This window comes from Sparus aurata, chromosome 12, assembly GCF_900880675.1.
Source record: "Sparus aurata chromosome 12, fSpaAur1.1, whole genome shotgun sequence".
NCBI lineage: Eukaryota > Metazoa > Chordata > Actinopteri > Spariformes > Sparidae > Sparus > Sparus aurata.
In genome coordinates this window covers 7,651,327-7,678,845 of record NC_044198.1, presented here as the reverse complement: position 1 = coordinate 7,678,845, position 27,519 = coordinate 7,651,327, and the positions used below count along the sequence as shown (strand labels likewise).

General features: G+C 42.5%; 2 protein-coding genes across 2 annotated transcripts in view; both read right to left on the bottom strand.

The window, feature by feature from the left end:
* dpysl2b (dihydropyrimidinase like 2b) overlaps positions 1-1,246 on the bottom strand; it is a 35,203-nt gene extending 33,957 nt beyond the window's left edge. The window contains exon 1 of the mRNA XM_030435310.1: positions 427-1,246. Within this exon, the coding sequence (XP_030291170.1) occupies positions 427-699 (273 nt within the window). The 5' untranslated portion in view covers positions 700-1,246. The remainder of the gene's footprint in view (positions 1-426) is intronic.
* A 10,889-nt stretch (positions 1,247-12,135) lies between these two features.
* Positions 12,136-27,483, bottom strand: bnip3lb (BCL2 interacting protein 3 like b). The gene is made up of 6 exons (XM_030435168.1): positions 26,983-27,483; positions 22,062-22,293; positions 18,688-18,766; positions 18,165-18,268; positions 16,762-16,911; positions 12,136-14,655 (listed from the first exon to the last, which is right to left on the bottom strand). Exons 1-6 carry the CDS (start codon positions 27,038-27,040, stop codon positions 14,607-14,609), a joined length of 672 nt encoding a protein of 223 aa, XP_030291028.1. The 5' UTR covers positions 27,041-27,483; the 3' UTR covers positions 12,136-14,606.
* Positions 27,484-27,519: the final 36 nt, after the last annotated feature.

Below are 27,519 nucleotides of genomic sequence, written 5' to 3'. Positions count from 1 at the left end.
ATAAACCCAGGCCCCTCGTTTGCAGATGCTTGAACACACACTCTGCAGGATTGTGCAATCAGACGAACCAGCTCTAAAAAAAAAAAAAAAAAAAAGGTGGGGGGGGGGGAATCACACCAAAGACCAGTGTAAGCTGTAACAGGAGCCACTCCCTCTGGCTGCCCTGCATGCTGGGCCCTAAATCTCTGCTCTGTTACATCACGGTGCTCTCTGGGAAATGTAGTCACGGGCAAGTTGTCAGGCATACGGATACAACTCGAAATGAAGTGGCAGAGGGTGCGAACTGGAACACTTTTTTTAGGTGGAGGGAAAAAAAATGGCGCACAGACAGGAGAGGAAAATGAAAGAGAGCGAAAAAGAAACGTACACAATGAGCATGTAATAAAATAATGATAATATATATTTTTTTAAATCCAAGAGACTTACCCTTTTGTCGTCCAGGTTCTGCAGAGCCTCCTTCCCGGTGCTCTCCCTGATCTCCACCTTCCTCGGCTGGGTGATGTCGGTCTGCCGGTCGATGACTCTCCCGTCGCTCCGGCCGCCCCTGCACGCCGACAGCGCGTCAAAGTCGAGCGTCTTGCTGTCCGAGGAGCCTTCCACCGGGCAGAACATGCCACAGAATTTCTGCCTCGGCCTGGCGGGGCTGTCGGAGCCCATGCTCTTGAAGAAGGCTGGCACCTCTTCCCCGGCGGTCGACATGCCTCACGGGGTTTTTGTGGGTTTTTTTGTTTTTTTTTCTTTGGAAACAAGGGGGGCAGTTTTGTTGTGATGGTGGCTGCACGGATGCTCTCACTGAGTCTCGGCTCCTTGTTTCTGTTTTTTTTTTCTTCTCCTCTCTCTCTCTCTTCTCTCTCTCTCTCTCTCTCTCTCTCTCTCTCTCTCTCAGCTCCGCACGCCTGGACAGCCACCGCCTTTTCAGCCGGTGGGGTTTTCTTTTTTTTTCAAGCGCAGGTGGTCGCACTGTGACAAAAAGCGCGGACGGGAAACAAGAACATGAAATTTAAAAAAATAATAATAATCTGTCAGGCTTTTAAATGATGCGTGAAAGCACCCCGCACCGGAGAGATCCGCCTAATACAGCCCTGGTGTATTAAAGCAGATATGAGGGGTCCTTCCCTTGTTTCCCCTCCTCCTCCTCCTCCTCCGGATCAGCAAACACTTTGATTCTGCTTACTCATGAGTCTAAATTTGCCTCCAGCCCCGCAGCCGATTTCACCAGCTGTAAGTCAGCATGTGAGAGGGAGAGAGCTTCAGTCCAGCTTTGTCAAAATAAACACCCAATGGGGCCACAGGTTGGAGGGAGGATGCCTCCCAGTGAGGGGGGGGGGGGGGGGGGGGGGGGTACCTGTGGCCTGCTGCTGCTGCTGCTGGAAGATGGTTCTGGTCCAAAACTGAAGAGCTTTAATCAGTCAGTCTGGGTACAGTGACCTGCCTGAGAGTCTGAAAGCTTTATGATTCAATAACAAGAAAGACGTCAAACATGTGGTGTGTGTGTGTGTGTGTGTGTGTGTGTGCTCATGCGTGCACTACAGGCGCTGTGTTTGAGGTCAAGAAGGCGATCAGCACCCTGGAGAGTTCCCCCCCCTCAGAGTCACACCCAGCACAACAATGAAGGGCGCTGTCCCTTCAGCACCACGCCCTGCTGCTCCCACACACACAAACACACACACACACACTAAGACACACACACTCAGACACACACGCACATAGCTCAACATGCATGGCGACTGTGGAAACTTAAATAAAGCGGCAGCTGTGTGTCTCACAGGCGAGGCAGGGTTATTTGTGAAGCACTGTTCGGACACATGGCTGCTCAAAGTGCTTTAAATTGGCAGAACATTACATTAAAAGACTTTTAAAAAACACAAAGGAGGACGTCATGAAACACAACGTTAAAACAAGTTTAAAACGAGGGGAAAGACGCTCAACTAGAAGGGGTTTAAAAGAGACGAGACACTTAAAGTTACAGCACAGGTCAAGATTTTGATCAAAGCCTGCAAAACTGCTTCAATAGAAGACAGTCTCGGTCTTCAGGCTCCTTTTCAAAGAACTGAGAGTAGGAGCGGACCTGCAGGTATATGGGAATTTTTGGTCTGAAATGGCAGCATGGTCGTCATATAGCAGATCATGTTTTTGAGCCTGTACAGTTTCTTACTGAAAGGGTTACAAGGCATTTGATTGTTTGTTAACAGTGAAATTACTATTACTATTACTATTAAAGTTTAACTAAGTACAAATGTATCATTTATTAATGAAGGCTGAAAGATGGTTTTGCCTGTGAATAAACTGCAGATGAAGTGATGGCGGTCAAGATGCTCTGCAGCTGTCCTGCAGGAAAAGTCAACCCTCAAGTCGTTCTTATCAATGGCTTATAACAGATCTGTAAAGTAATTAGAAAACTAGAAATAATGTCATAAAGACACCATTTATAAACAAACAATAAGATTTTTCATGAGGGGCGTAACATGTCTGTCTTTAGTCCAAAATATCAAAAACGTATATTGGAAGTATACCAGAGACTACAACACGTTTGTTTTTTGGGGCAATCCTGGCAGAATTCTTAAGGCTTTTAATTCATAGTGCCACTGTAACACCTCTTAGATTATTGTTTTTCACGCCTGTCAAGTCATCATCAAGCACACGTTGTTGGCAGATCTTCAATGTTCCACCGCTGGATCAGATAAAATTATAATATACTATAAAACATGTCATGAAATTAATCTTATATAGAAATATCCTTTTCAGTTATATATTTGGGTTTGTATACATATATACATATGTACATATGACAATAAAGATCTATTCTATTCTATTCTATATATATATAGCGGTCTCAGTTTTATACTGATGCCTCCATATGACCTAAATTAGCAAACGAGACAAGTTTGTTAACAGTGAAATTACTATTAAAGTTTAACTAAGTACAAATGTATCATTTATTAATGAAGGCTGAAAGATGGTTTTGCCTGTGAATAAACTGCAGATGAAGTGATGGCGGTCAAGATGTTCTGCAGCTGTCCTGCAGGAAAAGGCAACCCTCAAGTCGTTCTTATTAATGGCTTATAACAGATCTGAAAAGTAATTAGAAAACTAGAAATAATCTCATAACGACACCATTTATAAACCCATCATGAGAGATCACTTGTTCGAAACTGGTGTTTCAGACTTTATGTTCAAAGTTAACATGCACAGTGTCGGACCAGCTGACTGTGTGGTATGATGATGGCACACTGATCAGCAGCAGCCACAGAGCACACGTGGTCACAGAGAGAATAAGAGCAGAGAAGATGCTGAATCATGACAGAGTGACAGACAGCAGAGCTCAGAGAGAGCTGATGATGTCATCAGGGTTATCTGGGTTTGAGCTGGGAGATTAAAACACTTAAGTCCTCAGTTAATACTGGAGACGCGACGTTTAAAAAGACAAACACCCCAGGCGGAGATGGTCTAATTAAATGATGCTGCGTGTTGCATTGTGGGAAATGTAGTGTATCTTTTGCTGGTTTCATTTTGACCGTTCCTTTTTTTTTATTCTAACTTGAACAACTGTATAGCTCAGGTGCCTCTTTAAATGAACCCTCTAGTGTTTTTCATCATATCAAACATTATGCCCATAACCTTTCCTAAAGGTTCTATATGAAGTTTTGAACATGATTATAACAAACTATTCGCTATATAAAGAAACCGTGGAGTGATTGGATCCTGACCACAGAATAAAGTCTCACTTCATGATATCTGTGTTTTAATCCAAGCTTCTCTGTTCTCTGTTTGGTTGGCCGACTGACCGTGTGTGCATGTCTGCGCACGTGAGCTACATGCTAAAAGCTGCTAAAGGGCTCCAAATTGCAATATGTTGTTGCCATCACTAGTAGTTGCTGAATGTCGTATCAGGCAGCAGGGGCAACATGTTTGGCCTATTGGGGCCATGACAGCCCATCACTTCACCACGACTTTATCTTTATTTCTTAGTTTAACGTCCACTCTCGTTACAGTTCTACTACTGAAAACAACCAGAGTCTCTCACTGTCCGGTAAAACTGTGAACCTCATTATACTCCAGGTATTGATTGTTACACCTGCAGAATGCTGCACTGCTAACTTCTGCTCAGACCCATGTTTTAACATTGTGGTTGTAAATCTCTGGAGGTCTGCATTTCTATTTTATTTCAAGTGATATTTTACTGATCTATTTATATATATTTCTATTCTGTATTTGTTGATGTTGTGGTATTTTTTTTTTTTTAAATGCCACACTTTGTTTCACAATGTAAACATCTGTTTTCCCTGCCAGAAAAGCCACTTTGGATTGTAAAAATGAATTTGATGCATTTCACTCTGCGGTGGTACAGCAGATAAATGTACTGTATGCACATCTCCAGTGTCCACCAGACTGCAGTTACAGTTTAGCAAATGCGTTTACTTACACTTCTTGTATCCATGATGTGATTTCCACAGACCTTGAACACTTAACAACATCCCCACATCAATATGTCAGCCAAAAGAGTGGCAAGCTACTGAACACTTACTGAACTTTAGGTTTGCAGTATTCATTTTGTAATCAGTTGTTGTTACATCAAAGAACTTAAAAGACATAATTACTGACATACAGAAGGTTTCAAGACAAACAATAAGATTTTTCATGGTAGAGGGGCGTAACATGTCTGTCTTTAGTCCAAAATATCAAAAACGTATATTGGAAGTATACCAGAGACTACAAAACGTTTGTTTTTTGGGGCAATCCTGGCAGAATTCTTAAGGCTTTTAATTCATAGTGCCACTGTAACACCTCTTAGATTATTGTTTTTCACGCCTGTCAAGTCATCATCAAGCACACGTTGTTGGCAGATCTTCAATGTTCCACCGCTGGATCAGATAAAATTATGACATACTATAAAACATGTCATGAAATTAATCTTATATAGAAATATCCTTTTCAGTTATATATTTGGGTTTGTATACATATATACATATGTACATATGACAATAAAGATCTATTCTATTCTATTCTATTCTATATATATATAGCGGTCTCAGTTTTATACTGGTGCCTCCATATTACCTAAATTAGCAAACGAGACAAGCTGTGTTTCACTATTTCTATATAGTTATTATAGTTATTCGGATCAACAAGGCCGTGGTGCTCATTCCACTTTTGTCCACAGGGGCAGCCAGAAACAACACGAAATGAAAATTTCATTAAGCAGCTTAAATTAAAAATATCATAAAAGTAAAAAACAGATCGTAAATATCATCACGCACCGCAAACCAAGAGCCTGAATCAAGTGTGATGAGGTTATCAAGACTTGTATTAAAAGTGCAATATGTAAGTATTGGCCACCTGTCAGAGAAGGAGGGGGTAGCATATCACTAAATCAACCGCTAACTGCTGCTCACTGTCAATGCCATTAGCTAGTTAGCTCAGTTAACTGTGCAGCTACTGGGCGTATTATCTGACTTTGCCGGACTGGGAGCTCAGACCATCACGGGGGAGTTTACTAACAGATGATCCACTTTTAAGGTGCAAAGTGGCTAGGGGCTAGCTGGTTAGCATGCTAACTTTAATAGATATCTCTGCGACACAATACAAACACTTCTATGTCATCAAAACTGCTGTTTCTTTACACTTTGTTGACAATTTCAGTTCATTTTTGAATGTTTTAACATATCAAACTGTGCATAACATTATCATAACAGGAATTGTATGTGTTATAAGTCATGGAAAAACTTAATGAAGAATGACAACTGGCGTAATATTTCAGATTGTCCTTGTAGGTGATTTGTATATGCATTAATTATGGTCTGTAATAGATATTTTCCATTGTTAGCCGAGCCTCACAGAAAATAGATGGCTGCGAGGTATAAATAAATCAGTGCTGCATGGTGATCAATACGAGCGGGCAGCTAAAGCTAACACACACAGTTAATTCTTGACTCACATTGTGACAGACAGAAACCTCTGCTGCCTGAGTGGCCACGGAAAACATTTAGCACAGAGTCTGTGTCGGCCCAGTTTCCATAACAACGTGGTGGGCAGCAAAAACCATTTGCTGCTACTGTTTCCTCTCCCAAAGGCCTGAGAGGGCCGCTGTGTGGTGTATGTGTGTGAGTGTGTGTGTGTGTATGTGTGTGTGGGTGGTCATCTCTGCAGGAGAGGATCACAAAGTCTGCTGTCTGAATGTCAGAGGTGGACCTGAAAGCCCAACATGTCGACGGTGCAGCCACGCCCAAAAGGCTGAGACGGTGCACTGACACCACCCTCCTTTCTCGCTGAATTGTAATTCCACAAAACAAAACAAGCGTCCCCCTGCTGAGAGCAGAGACGGGGGGCGGTGTTAGATCATTAGAGAGGAAAGTTGGCAGCGTGCCCGATAAACAGTTGGAGGAGGCGGAGGGAGAGTCTGGTCTCTGGACAGGAAGGGCACGGTCCTGGCATCCAGGAACAGATGTAGGACAAGCAGTGAGATCAGCAGTATGAGCCGACTCTCTCATCTGCTGCTCCTATTGGAAACATACTGGAACTGTTCACAGTGTTAGATTGTCAGTTGTGTTCAGTGTTACACAACAGGTTGTCAATCTGAATGATGTCTGTTTAATATTTTTGCGCTTCTTTTTTGCAGAAAACAGATTGAAACAACAGTTGAAATGACGCAGAGTGCACCTTTAATTATGTTTTACGATGTTTCCAAATGAGGAAAAGTAAAGATTTGATAGAAACGATTCAAAGACAATAGATGCAGTGTTCACCTCAGTTGTTTTCTCTTCCTGGCCGCACCTCGTTTTCCTCCACTACAGCGCCCTGATTAGCCCACGTAGGGGCCCTGGGGCAAAAGTGAGCTGTGGGTCCCCACTGAATTCTCTGCAACTTCAATTGTTATCTTGGTCAGGTCTCTCCGCAGCAGTCGTTTCCAACCTCAGTCAAACCACTGACTTGGTTAAATAAAAGTTCAATTAAAAAAGAAATTAAAGGAAACTTTCACAATCTGAATGGCACATACACAGAGAGGGGGGGTACTCAGGGGTCCCTGGTCGTCTGAGGCCCTGGAACAGCTGCCCACTTTTGCACGGTGGATAATCCAGATTTATGTGTTGAAGTCACAACATACTCATACATCATGTCACCCTGCTGATCTACCACTTTGGTGCAGGCGGAAATATCTCACCAACGAGGCATGTTTCATCGATTGCCAACAAATTCCATGCATACATTCACAGTCCCACGGGGATGAACCCGACTGACTGGACACCGTCGTCAGACTAAAGTTTTAAGATGTCCTTTACCTAATAATGCTTGCCTCAGCTGTACTTTGAGTTAATGCTAATAAAGAATACTAACATGCTAAACTAAGAGAGTGAAGATGGTCGGCATTACTAGCTAGCTAGCTAAACATCTATCATTCTTTAGTATTAGCATTGTCATTGTAGCGGTGCAAAGGATGCTAGCATGCTGATATTAGCCGTTAGCTTAAAGTACCGCTCTGTGAGTAAGCCTAGGTCTACCTCAAAGAGATGCTAACATGTGTCTATGTTCACACAAGGAGCGACAACGTTACCGAATTGGCTAAGTGTTTTCAGCTACACACTGAAGCTAAGTGGCACTTGAAAACTGAGGCTTTGTTCCCACTAGTCTAGCTAACAATTTGTCTTTTTCTTTGTCTCATGACTGTGGTCTGTCTGTTAGCCTACCCAGTCTAAATGCTGCTGTTTATCTTCTTGCTCTTCTTCTACATGCAACTTCTTTCCATATAGCCAGTCAACCTATGTCAGTTTGTGTAAAGAAGGCTAGCAAAACCGCCATGTTGGCTGACTGAGGCTGACAGCCAAACACGGCACAAAATGCCTCAGTTTTTAAAGGCCATGTAAAGGTCATGTCTCCTTCTTATCTACAAGCATGGTCAAATGTGTCATGATGTACTTTGGCTTGTAAAACAGGCCAAACCAACGTTCACCAGAGGAAAACTACACTGCTAGTTAGCTAATGAGCTAACTTGCTGTAGCACATTAAACAGCTCAAAAGCCTTGCTGCAACAACAAAAACTTTCCTTTTTTAAAAAAAAAAACCAAAAACCTCTTTCTTTCATTAAAAACAAAAATACAATTGAATATGAATTTAAGATGTTTAACTGCAAAACGGGGTGAAAGAAGTGAGTTCAGTTTGACTTTAGCCCACATCTTTTAAGACAAGTGCGAGTGAGTGAAGAGAGGAGACATCAGAACTAACAGAACAAGACATTTGTGTGAAACGCTGCATGCCTCCGACTTTGTTTTCTAAATCAATATGAATGACTAGACATAGCCTCTGTTATATTTCATGACTGCATGTGTCTGCAGTGTGTCTGAGCTGTTTGATCAGTTGTTTATACTTCATAAATAAAGCATGAACGCAGCAGCTGTTTCACATCTACAGCGCACAGCTGTCAGACAGAGCATCCTCAGAGCAAATCTGGCTCAAGACTACTCTGAGTACACTGAATTATTACTAATTATCGATGGACTGTCAGGACTCTGATGTCGGCCTGATCACACAGTGTGTCTCTATCTGGCAGTCGGAGCCGCTGCAGTGTTGGTGCTGCTGAATCCTGAGGAGATGAGGAGGAGAGTCTCCTCACCGGAGGGATGGAGACGGGGAGCTGGCCACCACCCTGTAACCCATGGTAACACCATCAGCTGCAGTGGGAGGAGCTACGTGTCTCACTGCGCCTGGATTGGCCAGGAACAGGTGTCCTGAGGTTCCATATAGGGAAGACGGAGGAGGAGCGGAGGAGGCATTGTTGAAGAGGAAGCTGGGCTCAGGAGGGGGCTCACTTTCAGATGAGTGATTGTTTACCTGATTACAACTGAGCACGGTGACATCACTGACATTATTCAGGGCTTTTTCTGTTCAAGGATCATGTGAACGTCTGACAATTATATATATTGTATTAACAAGGTTAACTGTGATGTAAATTTGGACTTTTTCTGGAAACTTCTGCCTTACAAATTCCTTAATTTCTCTACAAGTGCAGTGCCCATTCTAAAAATGCTTTTCGGCATAAAATACCTGGTAATGTGAGTTTACGGATTCAGTCTTAAGTCTCCTGAACTGCTCACAGACTCACCCAGGCGACCTATCAAACATGTTTCTTATTTACAACTTTTCGAGATGGACCATGAGAACCAATGAGAGAGGGCCCGCTAACATCAGCTAGCAAACTACTGTTGACATAAACTTAAAGTCTCAACTCGCGTTCTTGCTGAAGAAAAAAGACCCTGTGCTGACCGCGTCTCCCTACTCATCCAGACTCGTTCAACCTTCTGCCTCTGTTCTCTTTTGTTGCACCACGCAAATCTCTTTTTTTTTCCGGTTTATGTCTGCTTCCCCATGAAATCACGAAATCAAGGGATCAGGTGTGAGTCCAGCTTCAGTCTGCAGGGGCAGGGCCATGAAGCCAGAGCGCTGCCGCCATGCCCCGACTGCTGCACAAAGTGGCGTTCGCTGTCAATTCAAAATGTGTAAATGTTGAAGGTGCTGAGTTTCCAAATTACCCCCAAACTATACACCGCACATCGTTGGGTCCTCAGGTCCTTGCTTTTTCCCCTGCTTCCAGTCTTTATGCCGAGTATAGATACCATTCCCCCGGCTTCAGCTACATATTAACTTCTCATCTTACTCTCAGCAACATTGTTAGATGAAAAATCCTTATTTTGTTATTAAATATGAATACGTTACTGAACTGCTCCTTTGACAAACAAGCATACCTGTAAACAATCTTTATTTTTGGACATTTGTGTTAATTTCACAAGGAATAATGCATGGATGGGTGGTGGAGAGGCAAAGGCAGCAGAGCGATGTTGTATGTAGGGTAGCTTGAATAAAAAATGAGAGGTGAAGCCCCGGCGTGAAGAAGAATCAAAGACTTACATTTAAAGCTTCACAAAGCAGCACAAAACTGTGATGTACCGTTGTTGAGTAGATGTTCTCCATTATGGCTGCACTGAAGTCAGTTTCCTAGAGTAAGGAAGGGTCAGTATTGTGTGTTTTTGCATTTTACTATTACATCAGATATCTTAAAAGCCTGGAGTGAAGTCTTAGCATGCTAACAACAAGACAAAATGCTCAAACGAGGGCGTGAAGGAGAGGTTTTCTTACACCGCTTTATTTTTTAAATGCCGATGCACGACACTGACATCTTGAAGCTCAACTGAAGAAAATACGGCTTGATTGTGTGTGAGAGTTCATGGTTATCGTGGGGAAACACAGAATATTTCAGGAGGCACCAGTGACTGTCAGCACTGCAGTGTGTCTGCCACTGGAGAGCAGTGCTTCCCCAGTCAGCTCCGTGCAGCAGATTTACTGCTGTCGTCTGTGAGAGGGAGCTGCACACACTGTGTTCCTCACGGGCCTCATAAACAGCTTCAGAAAGATCCAGTCAGTGCTGACATGGTGTCCTCCTGAAGGCCCCCCCTGCTCCGGTTTCAGGCAGCTAAAACATCCAGGTCAGACGGGGTCGAAGGTTTGTTTGATGAGGGTACCGTGAAGAACAACTCGACACTCCTAGAAATGTCAGAGCTATTTGACGGGAACAGCAATAAACAGGTTCGTCACGTCGACTGAGGGTTAAACAAGGGACACTATGAACTGTGTGAAACCCGACAAGTGCTGCTCTTTGACCCTTGAATTAATAATTTGATGCAAATTGAATGAAATGACGTAGCCTCTGAATCAACATGGTAAACTAATTTCATACTGTTGTGAAACGTTGAAAAACTCATTGACACATGTTATGACCCTTGGTGTTTGCTAGATGACGCACAGATGTATGCTCACTAACTAATGGCACAACAGGGCGACATGATAACCATTATAATACTTCAAACATCAGGTCACAGCTGACGGTGATATACCGACATAACACTCACATTACATTCTAGTTTTCCACTTTAAATAACATGTTGGAACATAAGCAACAGGTTCTGCTGGACTATGGCAAAACCACCTGGACAAACCGAACACACACCTGCAGTAAACCACATTACCGGAACCATGTAGCATTAGTAATAATAATGGTTAATTGCTATGTTTTGTTATGGTTTTGATCACAGTTGCTACAAGTGCTATTGGTGTCACATTATTTCAATTAGTTGTCTTTTAAACTTCTATTTTGATATCAACAATCTTGTGCGGGTATTATTAGGTCCACCACCTAATAAACAGATTTGACAGAAGACTTCCCACCAAAGCTGCTTTACTCTCCTGAACAATCAAAGTAACTCCACACTGTAACCGTCGTGCAGAGTTCACAGGAATTTCCAGCGGGTTGGAAAACGTCTTGTGACTTCCCGAGAAGGCCGATGCCTCAGGTCTCAGTTATGCGAGTGAACTCACCACGAAGATAAACAAAGCCTCTGCTGCTGCCGACTCTAATCATCTCCTAAAACAACAGTGGTGACCCGTGACGGCAGCCGAGGCTGACGGGGCGTGAAACCAAGTCAACTGGAAAAATTAAACACGTTATCATGAGGTGATGAAGCATCTTGCAAATGACAAGATAAAACAAAATGTGAACTTTTGTTTTGTACCGCTTTACTTCAACTCTTCTCGAAGCAGATGGAGTTTGACGATTGTTACGCAATTGTAAATGTTTAAACTTCCATTTTTCTGTCCAATTTCAGGACTTCTGTGGCAAAATCTATGAGGTCATTTTGAGATTTTCGGTTGTGTTTATTGGTTTCATATTCCAGTAAACTGAATATGGTAGATACTTCTGGCCCGCTGGTCTGATCATTTGGATAACTTATGACTTACACATTTTTACATTATTATTAATTTTTTTAGACAAAATGGTTCATTCTAAATCTTTGATGGAATTATAACAATGAAAATAATCAAATAGTTTCATGGTTAAAGATTACGTGTTAATTTCAATTATAAAAGCTCATTACATTACAAGTCAGAGAAGCATTTAACACAATTAGACCATTTATTTCCCTGACACCTTTTAATTAAATTCAATTAGAATAAATACTTCCTCCATTTCTTACAAACCATATTAAGACTAAAGTAATTAAATTTAATTACAAGACTGAGGGTTTTCTCTGGGATACATGTATGAAAGCAGTCGTTCAGAGCTAACACACTGAAAAAGGCACACTCAGTGAATAGCTTCATTCAGGTAATCTTTAATGACAAAATGTTTATCATTTTTTTTCCAATGTAGTGGGAAAAAGAAAAAATCAAAGCAAATGCATCATTACAATAACTACTGTTAGACCATCGCAGTCTGAGGGAAATCTCTTTCCACACCTTCCACTTCCTATTCACATCAGGCCCTGCCACCGACAATAGGGGATCTTTATTTCAAACACAATCAGAGTCAAACTCGACTCCCGCTCTGTGCGTTCACAATCTTTATGCAACACAGGGAAGAAAAAAAAATGAAACAAAAAATGGACGAGTCGAAACAAGACAAACAGGAAAGAACGGTCCAAAGTGTCGCTGTGGGAGCTGCGCCGAGTGCCGACAGTGCAGTACCTCTGTGGCTGTGATGGAGACAGTACAGAAGTCGTAGTAGTTAAAGAGTCTGTCGAGAGAGGTAAAAGGAAAAGAGAACACGTCCTGAGACGACCTGCTGGGTCAAATAGTATTTGCAGCTAAATTATTCCATGGCTTTTTCTTTTTAAAAGGCAACGCAGCAACATCCATTTTCGTCTCAGAATGTCGACCTGCAACTTCCATGTAAAAGTACGAGAACGCCCACCTTTAAAAACTGAAACTCCTTGTGTCGTTCTATGTCAAAGCCTGTACATCTGTCACTAAAGTGGTCAGCAACAAACCAATTAGTGGAAGAAAACCTGCAGAACCAGATCTCTAAGGGACTATTCACATGTGGTTGGAGTGAGTTTGCTTCAGAAAGGCCCCTGTAGAAGTCCTGCAGGAAAAAAAGAATAACTTAGTGGGAAACTACATCAAATATCATTTGACCCAGGTCCGCCTATGGAAGGTCCACTGACTACAGTCCAGCCTCAGAGATACTGCAGTCAGGCGATCATGCTGCAGACCTTAATGAGCACGACAGAGCCAAGTACCTGTGTTTGCACATGAAGCGGAGGGTGAAACTAACCTCCTTTCAGTGGATCAGAAGCTGCTGCACGTCTGCAGTGAGGATCACTTGGTACCTTCTGTCTGTCTGCGCTCAGACCGACCCTTCACCTGCAGCTTCATAAAGGATTACTGCTCATTTTGGCAAAAATGTTGCTGGGAGTGTGAGAAGGCATGGCTGGCTACCACTGGAGGGTTTTTTCTCACCAAATGCGGCTTTAAAAAACTAAATCCCAAATCCAACCAAAAGCAAATGTCATGTTTTATGCCAAATTAAGATCTTTTGTGAAATACTTCAATTTCTAAAACAAAATTTCATCGTCAAACAAATGCCAATACAGCATAATCTTTATATATTAAATCTCATGGGGTTCTTTTTGGATCAGAATCGTTTCTGATGACCTTAAATGAAAAAAAAATTAATAAAAAAAAAGGAAACAACCAGCGATATCCAGCCTGATCTGGAGTAAAAAGCACATGTAGCTCTGGGATATGTCGCAGACAAACACTGGAAGGACAGCGTAGACAGTTTGGACAGACGACTGAACATTTTTCCGGACCGTGCGGCGTCATTACCCGAGAACCCAACCACGAAAATACTGTTAGTGGACACAATGAGAGGGACACGTTGCCTGTCTGCGCAACACACATCCACACCCTGGTTTCCAGTTATCTTCACTTCGCAAAATATGTTCATTCGTATGAAGAATTGAAGAGAATTCCTAATTTTCTGTCACAACAAAAACGTCACATAAATCTCTCTCGTCTGGCACGCAGAGCCAGAGACTCCGCCCCCTCCAGTGCAATTCTTGAGCGCTTGTGGTTTGGGATGGCCACTGCGGTAACTCCTCTCATCGTCACGACTTCTCCATAAACCACTTCTTTAAAATAAATAAAAAAAAAAAAAAAACGATATTAGCTAAAGAAAATGGCTACTTTCAAAAAAAGGCATGATCGCTTATTCAGTTCGCGTAGCCGACTCTGAATTTTGGTCGAACCCTTTTTTCCGAGATCGGGTGTCGGGCTACTCGTGTAGGTAGCACAATCTGTGGTCAGCTCTAAAACTGGGCGGTCCTCCCCTCGTTGTCAGATGATCAAAGGGGCGAGAGTTTGGTTCGATGCTGTGACCCTCCCTGAAAACCCACCCGTTATAAACACTGAAACCCAAAATGTCTGGGGGAAGAGGAAACGCGACCTTAATCATTCTTTGAAAAGCTTATACAAATGAGTGAAGGATACGAGGGGAGGCGGAGGGGGAGGGGAATATCTACAGACAGCCGGAGAACAGCGATCAAGAAAAAAGAGGGGGAAGGAAAGGGGAGAGAAAAGGGAGGAAAGGGCTGATGCATTTTCTCCTGAGAACATGTCATATCTCAAGGACGAGGGAGGGGGGAGGAGAAGAGGGGGGGGGGGGGGGCAGGCGGGACAGAGGGAGGAGAGACGGGCGTTCTTCTTCTTCTTCTTCTCACGACAGCAAAACTTTCTCCAACCACCCACGGCCACTTCTCAGGCACTTTTCTTCAGGTTCGGGTTCAGAAGGAGCTGGCGGGTGGCGTGGTCAGCCTCTTTCCGATGTAGACTCTGACGGGAAGAAGACGAGGAGAAGGTCAGGATCGCCATCATCACAGCGTCTTTACTGCAGTGTGTGATTGAGACTGTTACAACAAACACCGTGAGAAACCTCCTGATCGACGACTGATACATTTTTTCTCAATCACAGACTGAGATTTTGTCCAGACACAGAAAACAAGATGACATCATCATCTAGTATGCCACAAACAAAGCCATTAAAAGTTACTTGCAAATTACCAGAACCATATGAAAAACAGGCCCAACAGATATCAGACAGACAGATAACCTTGAAGTCAAAAGTGCTCAAGGAAATTCACACAAAATAGCCCAATATATGTTTTCCTGAAGCCACAGGATATTTCAGAAGATCTGTGTTTTTTTTTATGCGGGATCAAATAACTTCTAGATGTGACACACTTACATTAATACTACACAGAACCAGCATGTGGTTGCAAGAAAGTAAAAGTTAGTATGGCACGACCCTGATGTGAATATTGGGAGCGAATGCTTCTACATATACAGTTTGGGGAGTTAATACTCCAGTCAGGTGCCAAAAAAATCATTACAGAGGAAAACGGTGCAACTAGAAGACTTAATTAAAAAAGCGCTACACTTCAAAATCATCGATGAATGGAGAAGTAGAGAACGTGACAGAAATGTTGACAGTTCTGTGAGTTTCACAGATTAATTGGAGAAAAGGTCCTCTACAGTCATCTCAACGTCCCACAGATCGGATGTTTTCATCTGTCAACTGGAGCCAAACCTCCAGTTGATATTTAAGTCTGATGCTTGATGTACGTCATGATTAATTCACTAAGAATGCTCTGATGTTAGCAAGATTTATACATGTAGAGCACAAGATGGACAAGTGGACTACAGACTACTGACGGGAAAGAGACATTTATCAAGGAAACACATCAGTCAGATCCTAAATATGCAGAAAGCTAGTATCTCACTCAGGCGCTCGGTCTTAAAGAGTGAAGCCTTGTGTCGTTTTGCGTACAAACTCACAGACTGGGCAAAGTTGGAACTGCAGAAATGATCATCAATTAATGAAAAACATTTGTGGGAAGACATCTGACTGTATGTTTACACGAGTTTCCCCCCGTGTGGCTGATAACAATTCTTCAGCAATGTGTTGTAAGTGGAGAAAATCTGTTCAGCTCCAAAAAGGCTTTCATTTCTTCTGTGGTGTCTTCTTTCACTTGAAGCGAACACATTAGCTGGGAATCATTCTGTTCCTGTTCTGTCTTATTTAAGTATTCTTAGCCCGCAGCTTGACATGCAGACAAGGATTCACAGATAATTAGGTATTTTTTGAGCTAAGGGCATTACACTGTCCAATTCCAATCCGAGCTCTTTTCAGGCACCTGAAGAGTAGAATGACAGAATAATACACCCCCAAAACGCTAATTTTGCAATCAGATGAATCCAATCAATCATTTTAAGCAACAGTGATATTAGAATATGATCTTGTGTCAGGTGATGTCAGGTAAAAATGATGCTTATATATGAGTAATCACTTCATTAACAACTAAAAAACAACAAAAACCAGCACTATATATATAAACTAAATGATTCAATTATGAGACATTAAAAAACAGAAATGATCTAACGATTAGCCCACAGAGAACACCACAGTGACTTCTCATGTAGCCGTATAAACCCCAGAAAGGCCAACAGGGGTGCTGTGACTCTGACAGGTGTGTTAATGACACTCATTACATGTCACATCAAGAACAAGAATGGGCGGCTGTCGGAGGCATCAATGCCGTGACACTATCTGACTGAGGAGGCAGGATTATTGCAACATGCATTATCATGCACACAGAGCACTCCTGGGAGCGTCGCAGCTCCCCGCCAGACAGCAGGTGTGCTGCCTCTCACTCAGCAGCTGCTCTGTCAGTGTGTCACACAGATATGAAGGGAGGGACACCGCTCAGTCTGTGTGTGGCTCTACAGCTCCCCCTACTGGGCCTTCTGTACAACTGGAGAACGTTTGGAAATATTAAAAATGAAACGTAGATGATGATAAAAAAAAAAAAAAATGGAATGGAAATTAGCTTTAACCTACAAACACATTCTGATGAGCAGGTGGTGTGTTTTTTTCCTTACCCCAGGCCCAGAGCCAGGATGTGTGATAGTAGCAGCGAGGGGATGAAGACTTTGAGGAACTCGGCGGAGAAGATGCCTCCCTTCTTCATGGCCCCGGTCTTCCTCATGCTGAGTGTTACTGAGCGCCGAGGGTGGCGGAAATGAAACTCCCTGCGCAGATCATAGTCATGTTAGACAGAAGTGTCTACCCAGAAGTGACTGCTGATTGCTCAACATCACAATGATTCAGTCTGTAATTTGTCTGACAAGACGAGCAATTTGAAGACATCAACTTCAGTAATTGTGATAGACCAATAATCATTAGCTGTAACCCTACAGTAGTTTTCAAAGCTGCCACTAAGACACTGATCTCAAGAGCTGATATTAACTGCAAAAGGCTGGTTTATAGTAGCTTTATGCAGACATTGTACTTTCTTATCTATGCAAGTAGTCTACGCCATCGTCAAAGTTTATACATTTGCGCTGGCATGTCTGAGTTGCTCTGCAACTACTTTGGGTTTGGTTTTGAGAGCTCCTGTAACGTTACCACAAACCATGGTGAATGAAACTAAGTGCATTATTTTTATTTATTCATTATTATTAAGAGCTACATGTAGAACGTGAGGTACTTATAGTGAAAGAACTGCAACACAGAAGAGAGAGGGAAGGCATCAGAGGAGATGGTCTGTACCGCTACCTGAGGCTGAATTTTCTCTGCAAAGTCTAAGCTTTTGTGGAAAGAAAGAGATTTTCGATTTTGGGTTTCTAGAGAGATTTACCTCCAACTTCTTCACAGGTACACTTCAATGTGAGGTCATAATTTAAAAATCATTACAACTTTAGATGGGTTAAGCTCTCAGTTGTCGTGGCTGCTGCTGGAATAGATGGAAGATGGGCAATCTGTCCTTTTTCCAGGCCCCATCCCATATTTGTTTGAAACACTGGCAGCACATTGGGCTAGCAGCAAGCAGACACACACATGCATGCACACATCTAGCCCAGGTTATTGCTGCTAGCCCTTGGTAGACTAGTTTTGTGTTGTTTCATCAGCAATAATGGCACAAATAATGACCAAATAACTTGTTATCATCATCAGAAATGAACAGATTATATGACTGTTGCACTGAAGCTAAATGTGTTGCTGAGAGGCATTACAGACACGTTTGCTTATTACAAGAATAAAAAAGGAAGAAGAAGAAGATGAAGAAGAAGCAGAAGCAGAAAATGGCTTCACTTTGTCGCTCAGTTAACCTTCAGATCAAGTTATGTCAGCATCAGAGTTTCATACACATTGACTTCATAGCTCTGCTTTAGACCTACTTTATTGCCGTAGTAATTGACCACTTTCTGAGGACAAACGAGCCGCTGTCTGTGTTCAGTTGCCGTGGAAACAGTACTGCAATGTTTACTGAGTTGAGACTTACTTGGGGGGAATGTTTTCCGGTCGACTAGACCAGTCAGCAACCCAATCCGAGTCCTTCATCAGGATGTCCATGTCTCTTTCCTTGTCCAAGACGTCCTCTTCTGACTAAATACAAAAACACACATAGTTCAGCCTTCAGTCTTTATGTTCATGATGACTGTTCTTTCATGGCAAAATTTAAGTGTTCTACATATTCATGCGGGGTGTGTGTGTGTGTGACGAACATAAAGACTCATTCTCAAATCTGTTTTTGACTACAGAGAAATACACAAAAGTTTTGTTTCCAGCGTGCTCTGACAGATCAACAGAGAAGAAGACTGAAAGTGATGGTGACAGAGCACTGTGCAAAAGAAACGCAGCTCCACACTGGGTGTGGCCGCCATCTCCATGGAAACTAAAGGTAGGCAGCAGTTGTAGACACATGACACACACTCTCCTGTACACACACCACTTCAGGGCCAGTGGTTAAGGTTGCCTTGGTAACAGACTGATGGAAAACCTGAGAGGCACATATGAGCTCTTACTTGGCTGTCTCTTCTGCCGGTCACGTCCACGTCAAAGATGATCTGTCCCTCATCCTGGGGACTGTGGGGCCGCGGAGGGCTGCAGGCAGAGAGAAAAAAACATAGACGACACATCAGAGGCCTCACTATTAGCAAAGTCATGAACTCCTGACTTCATATGAACTTCACCGCTTGCTGGGAAATTCTCATGTGTGAGTAAACAGGATTTAGACCATGGGAATGGAAAATATTTCAATAATTTCACAGAGCATCTCAAACATATTTCAGGTCAAACGTTAGACAACCATCATAAATCAGCGCACAGAGGATGTTAACGGGTAACCATGGCAACAGTGCTTCAGATATGTCAACGACAATTCCGACACGGCTTCTGTTTTTCGCTCTAGGTTCATTGTGATGGCGTTAGTGCTTCTATATACACGTTCCTGGGTTGGATTTTCTTTGGTTGAATTCTTTATTAATACAAGAATACAACATGTATTTCACCATCAGGTCTCAAAGCCAGAAACATGTAATAAAAAATATAACCAAATCTTTGTTCTCGATCAGACAGTTGATGAACATAAAATGAAGCAAAATCTATTTTGATGATCAAATTATTGTCAAATGACAAACATACATTATACAATTAGAGGGGTACTTCAGGGCAGTTTTTCTCCATCTCCCATCCTCAAAACATGATTATGGTATTAGTGGTTGTTCTGACAAAACATAAACAAACAAACCAGCGTGCGTGAATAGCAATGGGAAGATTACGCGTTTGGGTTAACTGGGCCTTAACTTATTTTGTAGTAAATACTGATTGAACAGCGCCTTCAAGTCTTTCACCGCGCTATTCAGTCTGCCACAAGGCTAGATTTTTCCAGGAAAAGAGGAAGGACAAATTACCGCACAAAGGAAGCGCCGCTGCCACTGCACAAACAGAATAAGAAGTGGCATTGTTTTCTCAGGTCAACATCTCCAGGTAACAATGGAACAAATGAAATCACTTTGGAAACTTAACACTGGAGGAGGCGAAGAAGGTGAAGAGGGAGAGCGACAGAAACTGAGGTAAAACAAGAATGAATGGGGGGAATTTACTCAATGGAGCGCTCCAGTGTTGTGTCAAAGTCTGTTCCCCCACTGAGATGTGTTTCCCCTTACCGGCAGGGCTTAAGATGCTTCAAAACCGGCATTAGATCAGTAAGTTACAAAACTTGCCTACTTATTAACACAACTGGGTGTTTACTTTGCCTTCTACTAACACTTAGATCAGGGTTTCTAGGTCAAATTGGGATTCTGATGGTTGTTTTTTCCACTTCTATTAGGGACAAAAAACGCAAAAGGAAAATAACTGTTGCTAACTTTCAGCGCTCGTATTAGCAGTACTTGTCATGCATTAATGCTTACAAAGTGTTCTCCCTCCAGGCAGAGATATATCTTTGTCACCCCCTGCTGTTTTTCGGTTTCATGAAGCTCCTTTTTAAGTTGGTGTGTAAACAGGAAGTAGGTCAGATGCCATCCTGTTGTTTCCTTGGCAGAGGAAATGAATGGAAGTTAAAATATTATTGCTCAATGCTTTTCTCAAGATGTTACTTTTTGTTTTATTTATATTTGTCAATGTGGTTTAGTCCAATGACATTTATTCTCTGATAATAATTATTAATTAAATAAGTCACCTTTGTTGCCCATATCATGTTTTGCAAGTTGTTGTTTTTGTTGTAAGTGGTAAAAAAAAATAGCAAGAAGTCTTGCTTGATGTTACAACAAATGTTTATCTGTCCTTTACTGAGCAGTGAAGTCCAGCTGTTCCAGTATTGTGTCTCACTGACAAACATCCTCAGGTGACTCACTGATAGCTGGCTGACTGACTCCCTGATAAGCTTTGCTTTATCTCAGCCTCGAGGAACACACAAAAGCACATGATGTGGCTGGGAGTTGAAAGGTCAGGGATTTTTTTTCCCAGTGCTCAATAAATTACAGGAGGAAAAGAAGACGTCAGTTTATTTACAGAAGCCAACTCAGCTCCTGAGCAGCTGTCAAGTCAGAGTCAAAGCTGACTCAGCATGTTGAGAAACGCAATTATGAAGGCGAAGACACAAAGTTTCACTTTTCGCTGTGGGCTTTCATTGGGTGGTTTAGCAGAAAGGATCAAGGCCATCTGGACTGAAAAGTTATATTTCAGTCAAGACACTCAGGACTGCTGTTTTCTGAACAAGTAAACTATCCAGCGATTGTTGTTCTTGACTGCATTTCACCAAAGAACACTGATTGTTTTAAACGAGTAAGATGGGATCAAGATGATTTCCCCCTTGATTTTTTTTATGTCCCCACACACCAAAATATTATTCTCTTTTCTGCTGCAAGACGACACTGTTTTCTGTAGTTCAAAAGAAAGAGAAACTGAAGAAAACAACTGGAGGGGAACGCAAATAAGCTACTAATACGCATCAGGTTAACATGAGAAGCAGCAGCAACTACAGAAATGGAGAATTAGAATAATCATCTGACAAGTGACATCTGACATAACTTCTGAAGCGGCCTGCTCCTCTGAGTGAAAGTCAAGAAGAGCTTCAGGCAGGAACCAACCTCACGTGGCCTCAGTCTTTCAGACTATGAACACAGACTTGTATGAACCCAAGAACTCATGACTTTCTTTTAACTCTTCAATCGTGGTGGAAATTCCCACTCCCTTATGTTCAGCAGATCAGGAAATATAACAGCCTTTTCATTTAAACCTGCTTTTTCTTGCGAGTTTCAGAGTGAATGGACAATTTGTTATTTCCACAAGGTTTATTGCATTTTCAAATAAATATTCAAATTTTTTTGCTATTGTCTTACTTATGTAGCCCATAGAACAGCACCTTGGAGCTACTGGGGACTAAGTGTCTTCACGGGGACCCTTCAGCTTCCCTTCAGATCCTGGGATATTTTGAACAACTGCTTCAAAACACCTTCAGAAGCTTCTGAAGAGTGTGCCCCACTGATTTAGCATTCTGTTTCCAGAACTTTGTGGGATTCATGAAGTACTGTTAAGAAATATTTTTTATCAAAAGGATCAAAAAGAAGCATTGATGGCCTGTTATCATTTCTCACATTCCTCTTCTTTAATAAAACCTGGCACCTACATTGCACACCACTGACTTGGTTGGAGGAGCAGCCTACAGAGGTCTGGTTAGCTCATCTCTTTAAAAATCCACACAGACAGATATTAGTAGTAGTAGTCCTCGGCCCCAACTGAGGCTGGGCACTGATAAGGTTTATCCAGCTTCACACAGCTCCCTCTCGAGCCATAAATATTTACAACTTTTGCCACATAGTCAGTTAGTCAGTACTAGCCCAACACCTGAAAACAGACTTTGGTGTTAATCGGTGGAGTTCCCCTTTAACACTACCTGTCACAGGAGGAGTTGCTGCGACTCGACTCATGCTGGGCGTCCAGCAGGATCTTCTCCATGTCTCCGTTGTGGATCGAGGACGATGACGGGACGTGCTCCAGCCCCCCCACCATGGCCTCCTCTTCCTCCACCTGAGGGAGGGGCAGCAGGCCCGGGGCCTGGCCTTCTGTGGGGGGTGACTGGGCTGATCCGGCTGTGCCTCTGTTCATCGCTAATTCAACCCAGGACCCTGTGGGGAAAAACAAACACAACTTTAATTCACTCATCTCAGTCAGTGCTTTGAATGCCTAATGTGGCTTTATAATTTTTAGCAAAACAACAAACAAATGTATCTAAAATGTCATTACTTTCCTTTTTGTTCAAAGGTAAAATATATGACGGCTTTAACATCAACAGCAGAATGACTGTGGTGAACCTTTAATATCACACATTTTCGAAACATTATTTTTTATATCTTTTAAAAACACACTTTTTAAAATAATGTGATTGTGTCAAGAGTGTCGGAGAGAGGGAGTGAGAAAGTGCAGCTGGTAGTGATGTGTCTATACTGCACATAATGAGAGATTGAACCAATTCAAATATTCAAATATGCATATGTACTAAAAAAACATTTTTGACAACGCAACTTTGTTGGATGATATCTAGTCTAAAATATATTGCATGGCAGCCAACTATTTTACAAAGAAGTGCTTGAACTGAATTTATGAAAAAGAGCTGGAGTGCCTGAGGGTGATGCCACATTAACATAAATATTAGCATGTATGTTTTGCAACCTTTTGCATTGCTTGTCAAAGAGTTTCTCTGTTGAAACATGTCCAGATAAAGGTGTCATGATCGACGGATAAGACGGACCCAGTAAATCCATATCAATATCTAAAAGGTCAATATCCTGCTCAGTGCACATCAGATATAATCCAAGCTGCAGGCTTTTCTGCTTACATGACGACAACAATGATTTATAAAAGGCAAGTGCCATTTAACTGTTACCTTGCTTTATTTGGGTGCATATTACCACAGTCTTGGTAACATTTCCAGAATAATGGCCAGTCTTTGCCTCTGCAGCAGTGGAAAATGCACTGCCTACCTATTCTTATATTTTCTCACAGCCACTGATGTTCATATATGTGCTGATGTGTCATAGCAGGTCAAGCACAGGTGTCCTGGTTAGCAAGCACGCACAATACAGCATCTTGAAAACTGGAACAGATAAATGGATTTGCACGCATTGTTAATGTTATCAACTGCACCTTCACTTGCTATGACATGTCAAAACATGTCAGCAACTAGTGCAAGGGTGTTCAAGAAGCCACGGCTCTCACAAAGTGCAGCAAAAAGGCCTTAACTCAGAATCCAAAGTAATGTTGGGGGATGAAATCGAGAGGGAAGATGTCAAAATGATTTCCTGGTCCTAAGCTGGGACAAGATAACAAGACGTACAGCCTGAGCCTGTCAGTCACAGAAGTTCAAGAGTAAAGCTCTATTTACTGCTGTGTGATGAAAGGGCAGTAAATGCCTGGCCGTGTGTGTGCGGCGGTTTCTTGTGGACCTTGACTGTGATATATGATGCTCTCCCTGCTTGTACGTGAGCTCTGGCAGGGGCTGGCAGCTGAGGAGGCACAACATGTCGGAGTGGATATCAAATACAGAGGAGGGGCAGGTTATTGGGGGCCACAGTTTGGAGAACGGGGGAGCGTAATTATCTCATATGCCTCTTTCTGCAGCTTTAAAATCACTTTCTCTCCACGAACTCACCAAAATAAAAAAAGAGGAAGTAATACTGAGCAGGTCACGTGACCCCATGACAGTAAGTAAACACCATGTTCACACAAGCTTTCATTGGACTTATTTTCACCGTTCAGGCATCAGGCCAGTTATACCCCCTACTCAAATGATGAAAACCCATCCCCCTACCAAAACAGGCCTGGACTCAGCACTCGCGCCCATCCTGCAGATTAAACGGCGGACTGCTAGCCAAGCTGCTGTCGACAGCCCATTGTCTCCGCTCCATGGACTAAAACCACACTGCCATGGCGCTGACGCTCCCGAACATTCTGGCCACAGAGCCGTTATCAGCTGTTGTATCGGTTTAGAGGAAGTAGACACGATGTGACCTCTGTGATCCACTGATGCCGATGTTCGGACAGTATGGAGGAGCGCCGAGGCTGCCTCTTGCGTGAAGATCCCAGGTATTAGATAGAAATGTTTATGACTCTGGTGTAAGAGCTCCAGGAAAGGCCAAATATAACACAGTCTCAGATAACAGAGCTCACTGCTGGCCTCTCCATCTCATAAATCCAAGGCCTTATTGTCCCTAAAGCCGTGACTCAGTGGGACTGTTACAGTCAATGTCCCGACTATCAAAAGTTATGCAAAAGTATGGTAAACAACAACAGTGCCGGGTCTGTTGCGGAAGCAGAGGATTATGGGGCCCCAAACAAAACAGAATGTCTGAATGTCCTTCTGAAATGTTTGCAGGCCTCCTCCAAGCCAGATCTACAAAATACTCGAAAATGTATTGTCAACTAAGGCTGTCATGATACCAGATTTCACCATGCAATTACATGTGGCCAAAAGAATTCATGATAACGATATTATCCTGTTATCTACCCATTAAGTGTCACACTCTTGTCCACCATCTTTTTCCCCAATACTCCAGAATCCCAGTAGCCACACACTGTGTCATTGTGCTGCAATCCAGTGCAAGTTGGAAGTCAGTATTTCCACGTCGGTAGACCAAACTTCCAATCTGCGACCCAGTGCGTTTGCTGTGAAAAAAACATGGACGCCCAAAGCCAACCGATGTTTGTATGGCAAGTCTGTGAACGTCACAACAACTACAGCAGCTGGTTTAACAAACTAGGTCTCTAAATAAAAGGAGTGGTAGTAGGCTCCTTCTGCTCACAAACACTTATATTAAGCAACTACAAAATTATTGTTACAGCACGTTTCACATCACAAACACTATATTCAGTAAAAAGTACACCACCATACTACTGTGTTATCATTTGTGTTTACATCAGAGACGTCGGGCCTGGTGGATCTTGCCAAAGTTTCCGACTTGGAATTCCAACTTGGATGACCATTCCATTGCAGTTTTCTGTGTCAGAGGTCGTTTTTTTTCTGAGTTCTGAATGCAATGGAATGCAGCATTAGCTAGTTACTGCATCGTCTCCTTTTTTTTTCATGGAAGGTGACAACCACCAATGCATTTCTGCCACCTACTTTGACAAGGCGAGAACAAAAAGAAATGGAATGTTTTTAAGGGGCACTGAAACATTTACACACTGTTATCATCAATACGGGTATATTACGACACTCCTATTGTTGATTCATCTGATGATTATTTTCGCAATTATTCAATTGGTTGTTTGGTCTATGAAATATCAAACTAATTTAATTAGCGTTTCCAAAAACCCATGTCTTCAATGTCTTGTTTGCATTGTCCACAACTCAAATCTACTGAGTTTACAGTCATAGAGGAGAAAAGACACCAGATAATGTTCACATTTTAGAAGTTGGAATCAAAGAAATTTGACTTATTTTTTCTTAAACAATTATTCAAAATAAATAAATGATAAAACTAGTATCGAAATAGCTGGCGAGCAATTTATCAATTGGCAACTAATCAATTACTTGAATGACTGTTCGAGCACTATTGTTCTAAGGTACACAACAGAACTACTAGACTTATTGTATAATATAATATAATATGACAAAATGGTATCTAGTAAAAGCGACACTTGTTGCTTTCCAAGTCAAATAACAGGAGTTATAGCCTGACTTTCCATTACATGTACATATAACAGTTGTTAGCCACTGAAGAACGACATTACTACCCACCAGCCTAACACTGGCACCTTGCTCACACCACAAATAAGTTTTTTATAAATGTAACCATCCATCACTGGCTATTTGACCCTGTTAATGAAAAATCTGTGTGTCTGAAAGTAAGACGAGTGGTTGGAAAGTTTTATTCCTGCCCAGATAGAGGCTTTGGATCACTCAGCCTCCATGTTCCTACAGGCCTGTGTGCTGTAACACTTTCCACACCGTCCTCACGTCCGAAACGTCTGTCCCCTTGTCACTGTGGCCATAAATAGCATGCCAAGTCACAGCCCCCCATAGTGTGGTAACAACTTAAACCAGAGAGAGCAGCTCTTTACACAGGCCCTGAGTCAGTGCAGCAGCGCAATAAACAAGCCTTTGTTTACGTCTCCAATGGCCTGCGCGAGTCGAGGTCTTATATGTAGCCTCTCCTATTTCAAGAACTGAATGCTAAGGTGACACATTGCCGCTTACTTAAAATGATCCAGTGAGAAAAAAATGTTACTTGCCAAATGCTAATTGAGTTAGTTATTAATTTAGAAACAGACGCCTGCCACTTTGAAATACATTATTTTTTGATAACTCATGTATATATGAATATTCATAGATATGAATTCTGAAAATAGAATACAGAAAAAGATAAAATAAAGTATAAACATTAGATATCCATGTTGATTTATGTTGTTTATAAAGACTTAATTCGCCACAACGAGTGAGTACGTGCAAATTGTCAATATTTCTGTGCCCCCATTTTTGCTAGTTCTGACTTCTTCATCTCGCCTTGTTGACAATGCTAAACCCACCTCCGCCCGGATCACTGATTGGCTTATTTGCCTGTCAGCGCCTGCCTGTTGAAGCCCCATTGGTCCGACCACTGTCAATAAACACACGGAACATAGCGTTCTTACTTCGCCCCCCTCCAATGTAGCTTCGAGGCGAGAAAAAAAAGAACAACGTGCACATTAAACTATCATTAATGGTTAAAACCTTTTAATAAACCATCATAAACACAAAGCAACGCACCCCGACACGTTCATCAGCGAAAAACACACTGACACACAGTTACAGGCTAGCATGTTAACATTTAGCTTACCGTTTAGCCCGGAGTCTCCGTTGTTGTCTGTAGAAGTAGTGTTAGCAGCCTCGGACATCGTTCTGTCTGGTGAGCAGGGCGGGTTTCATAAAAGACTGAAGTCAGGGCAAAACGTGCACTACCTTATCTGCACACATTCAGACGTGCGATAGTATGACTGACCCCTCGCCTTGTGTCCCGTTTTTCAGACAGCGGCTAGCTAAGCTAAAGCACCGCTGCTGTTTGTTTTGCGTCTGTAAGCTAGTCTGTGTGCAGCAGCCGCCGCGAGCCGCTCAGACCCCCACCCCCCGGAGCTGGCTGATGACGTCAGGCTGTCCCGTTGATAAACAAAAGAGGGACAGGAATTACATAACGAGCTTAAGACAAAAACACCAGCATGGGCGACTGCATGCATGAACTGTTGGCATCGATTGTGGATCGAAATTCAAGCACTACGGCACCTATCCATCAAGTGACTGCTGCTCGCTCAGTGTGCCCACGTAGGTTAAGGCGTGCGTGCACACACGTACACAGCAGACGCCAGTCAAGACACGAGGC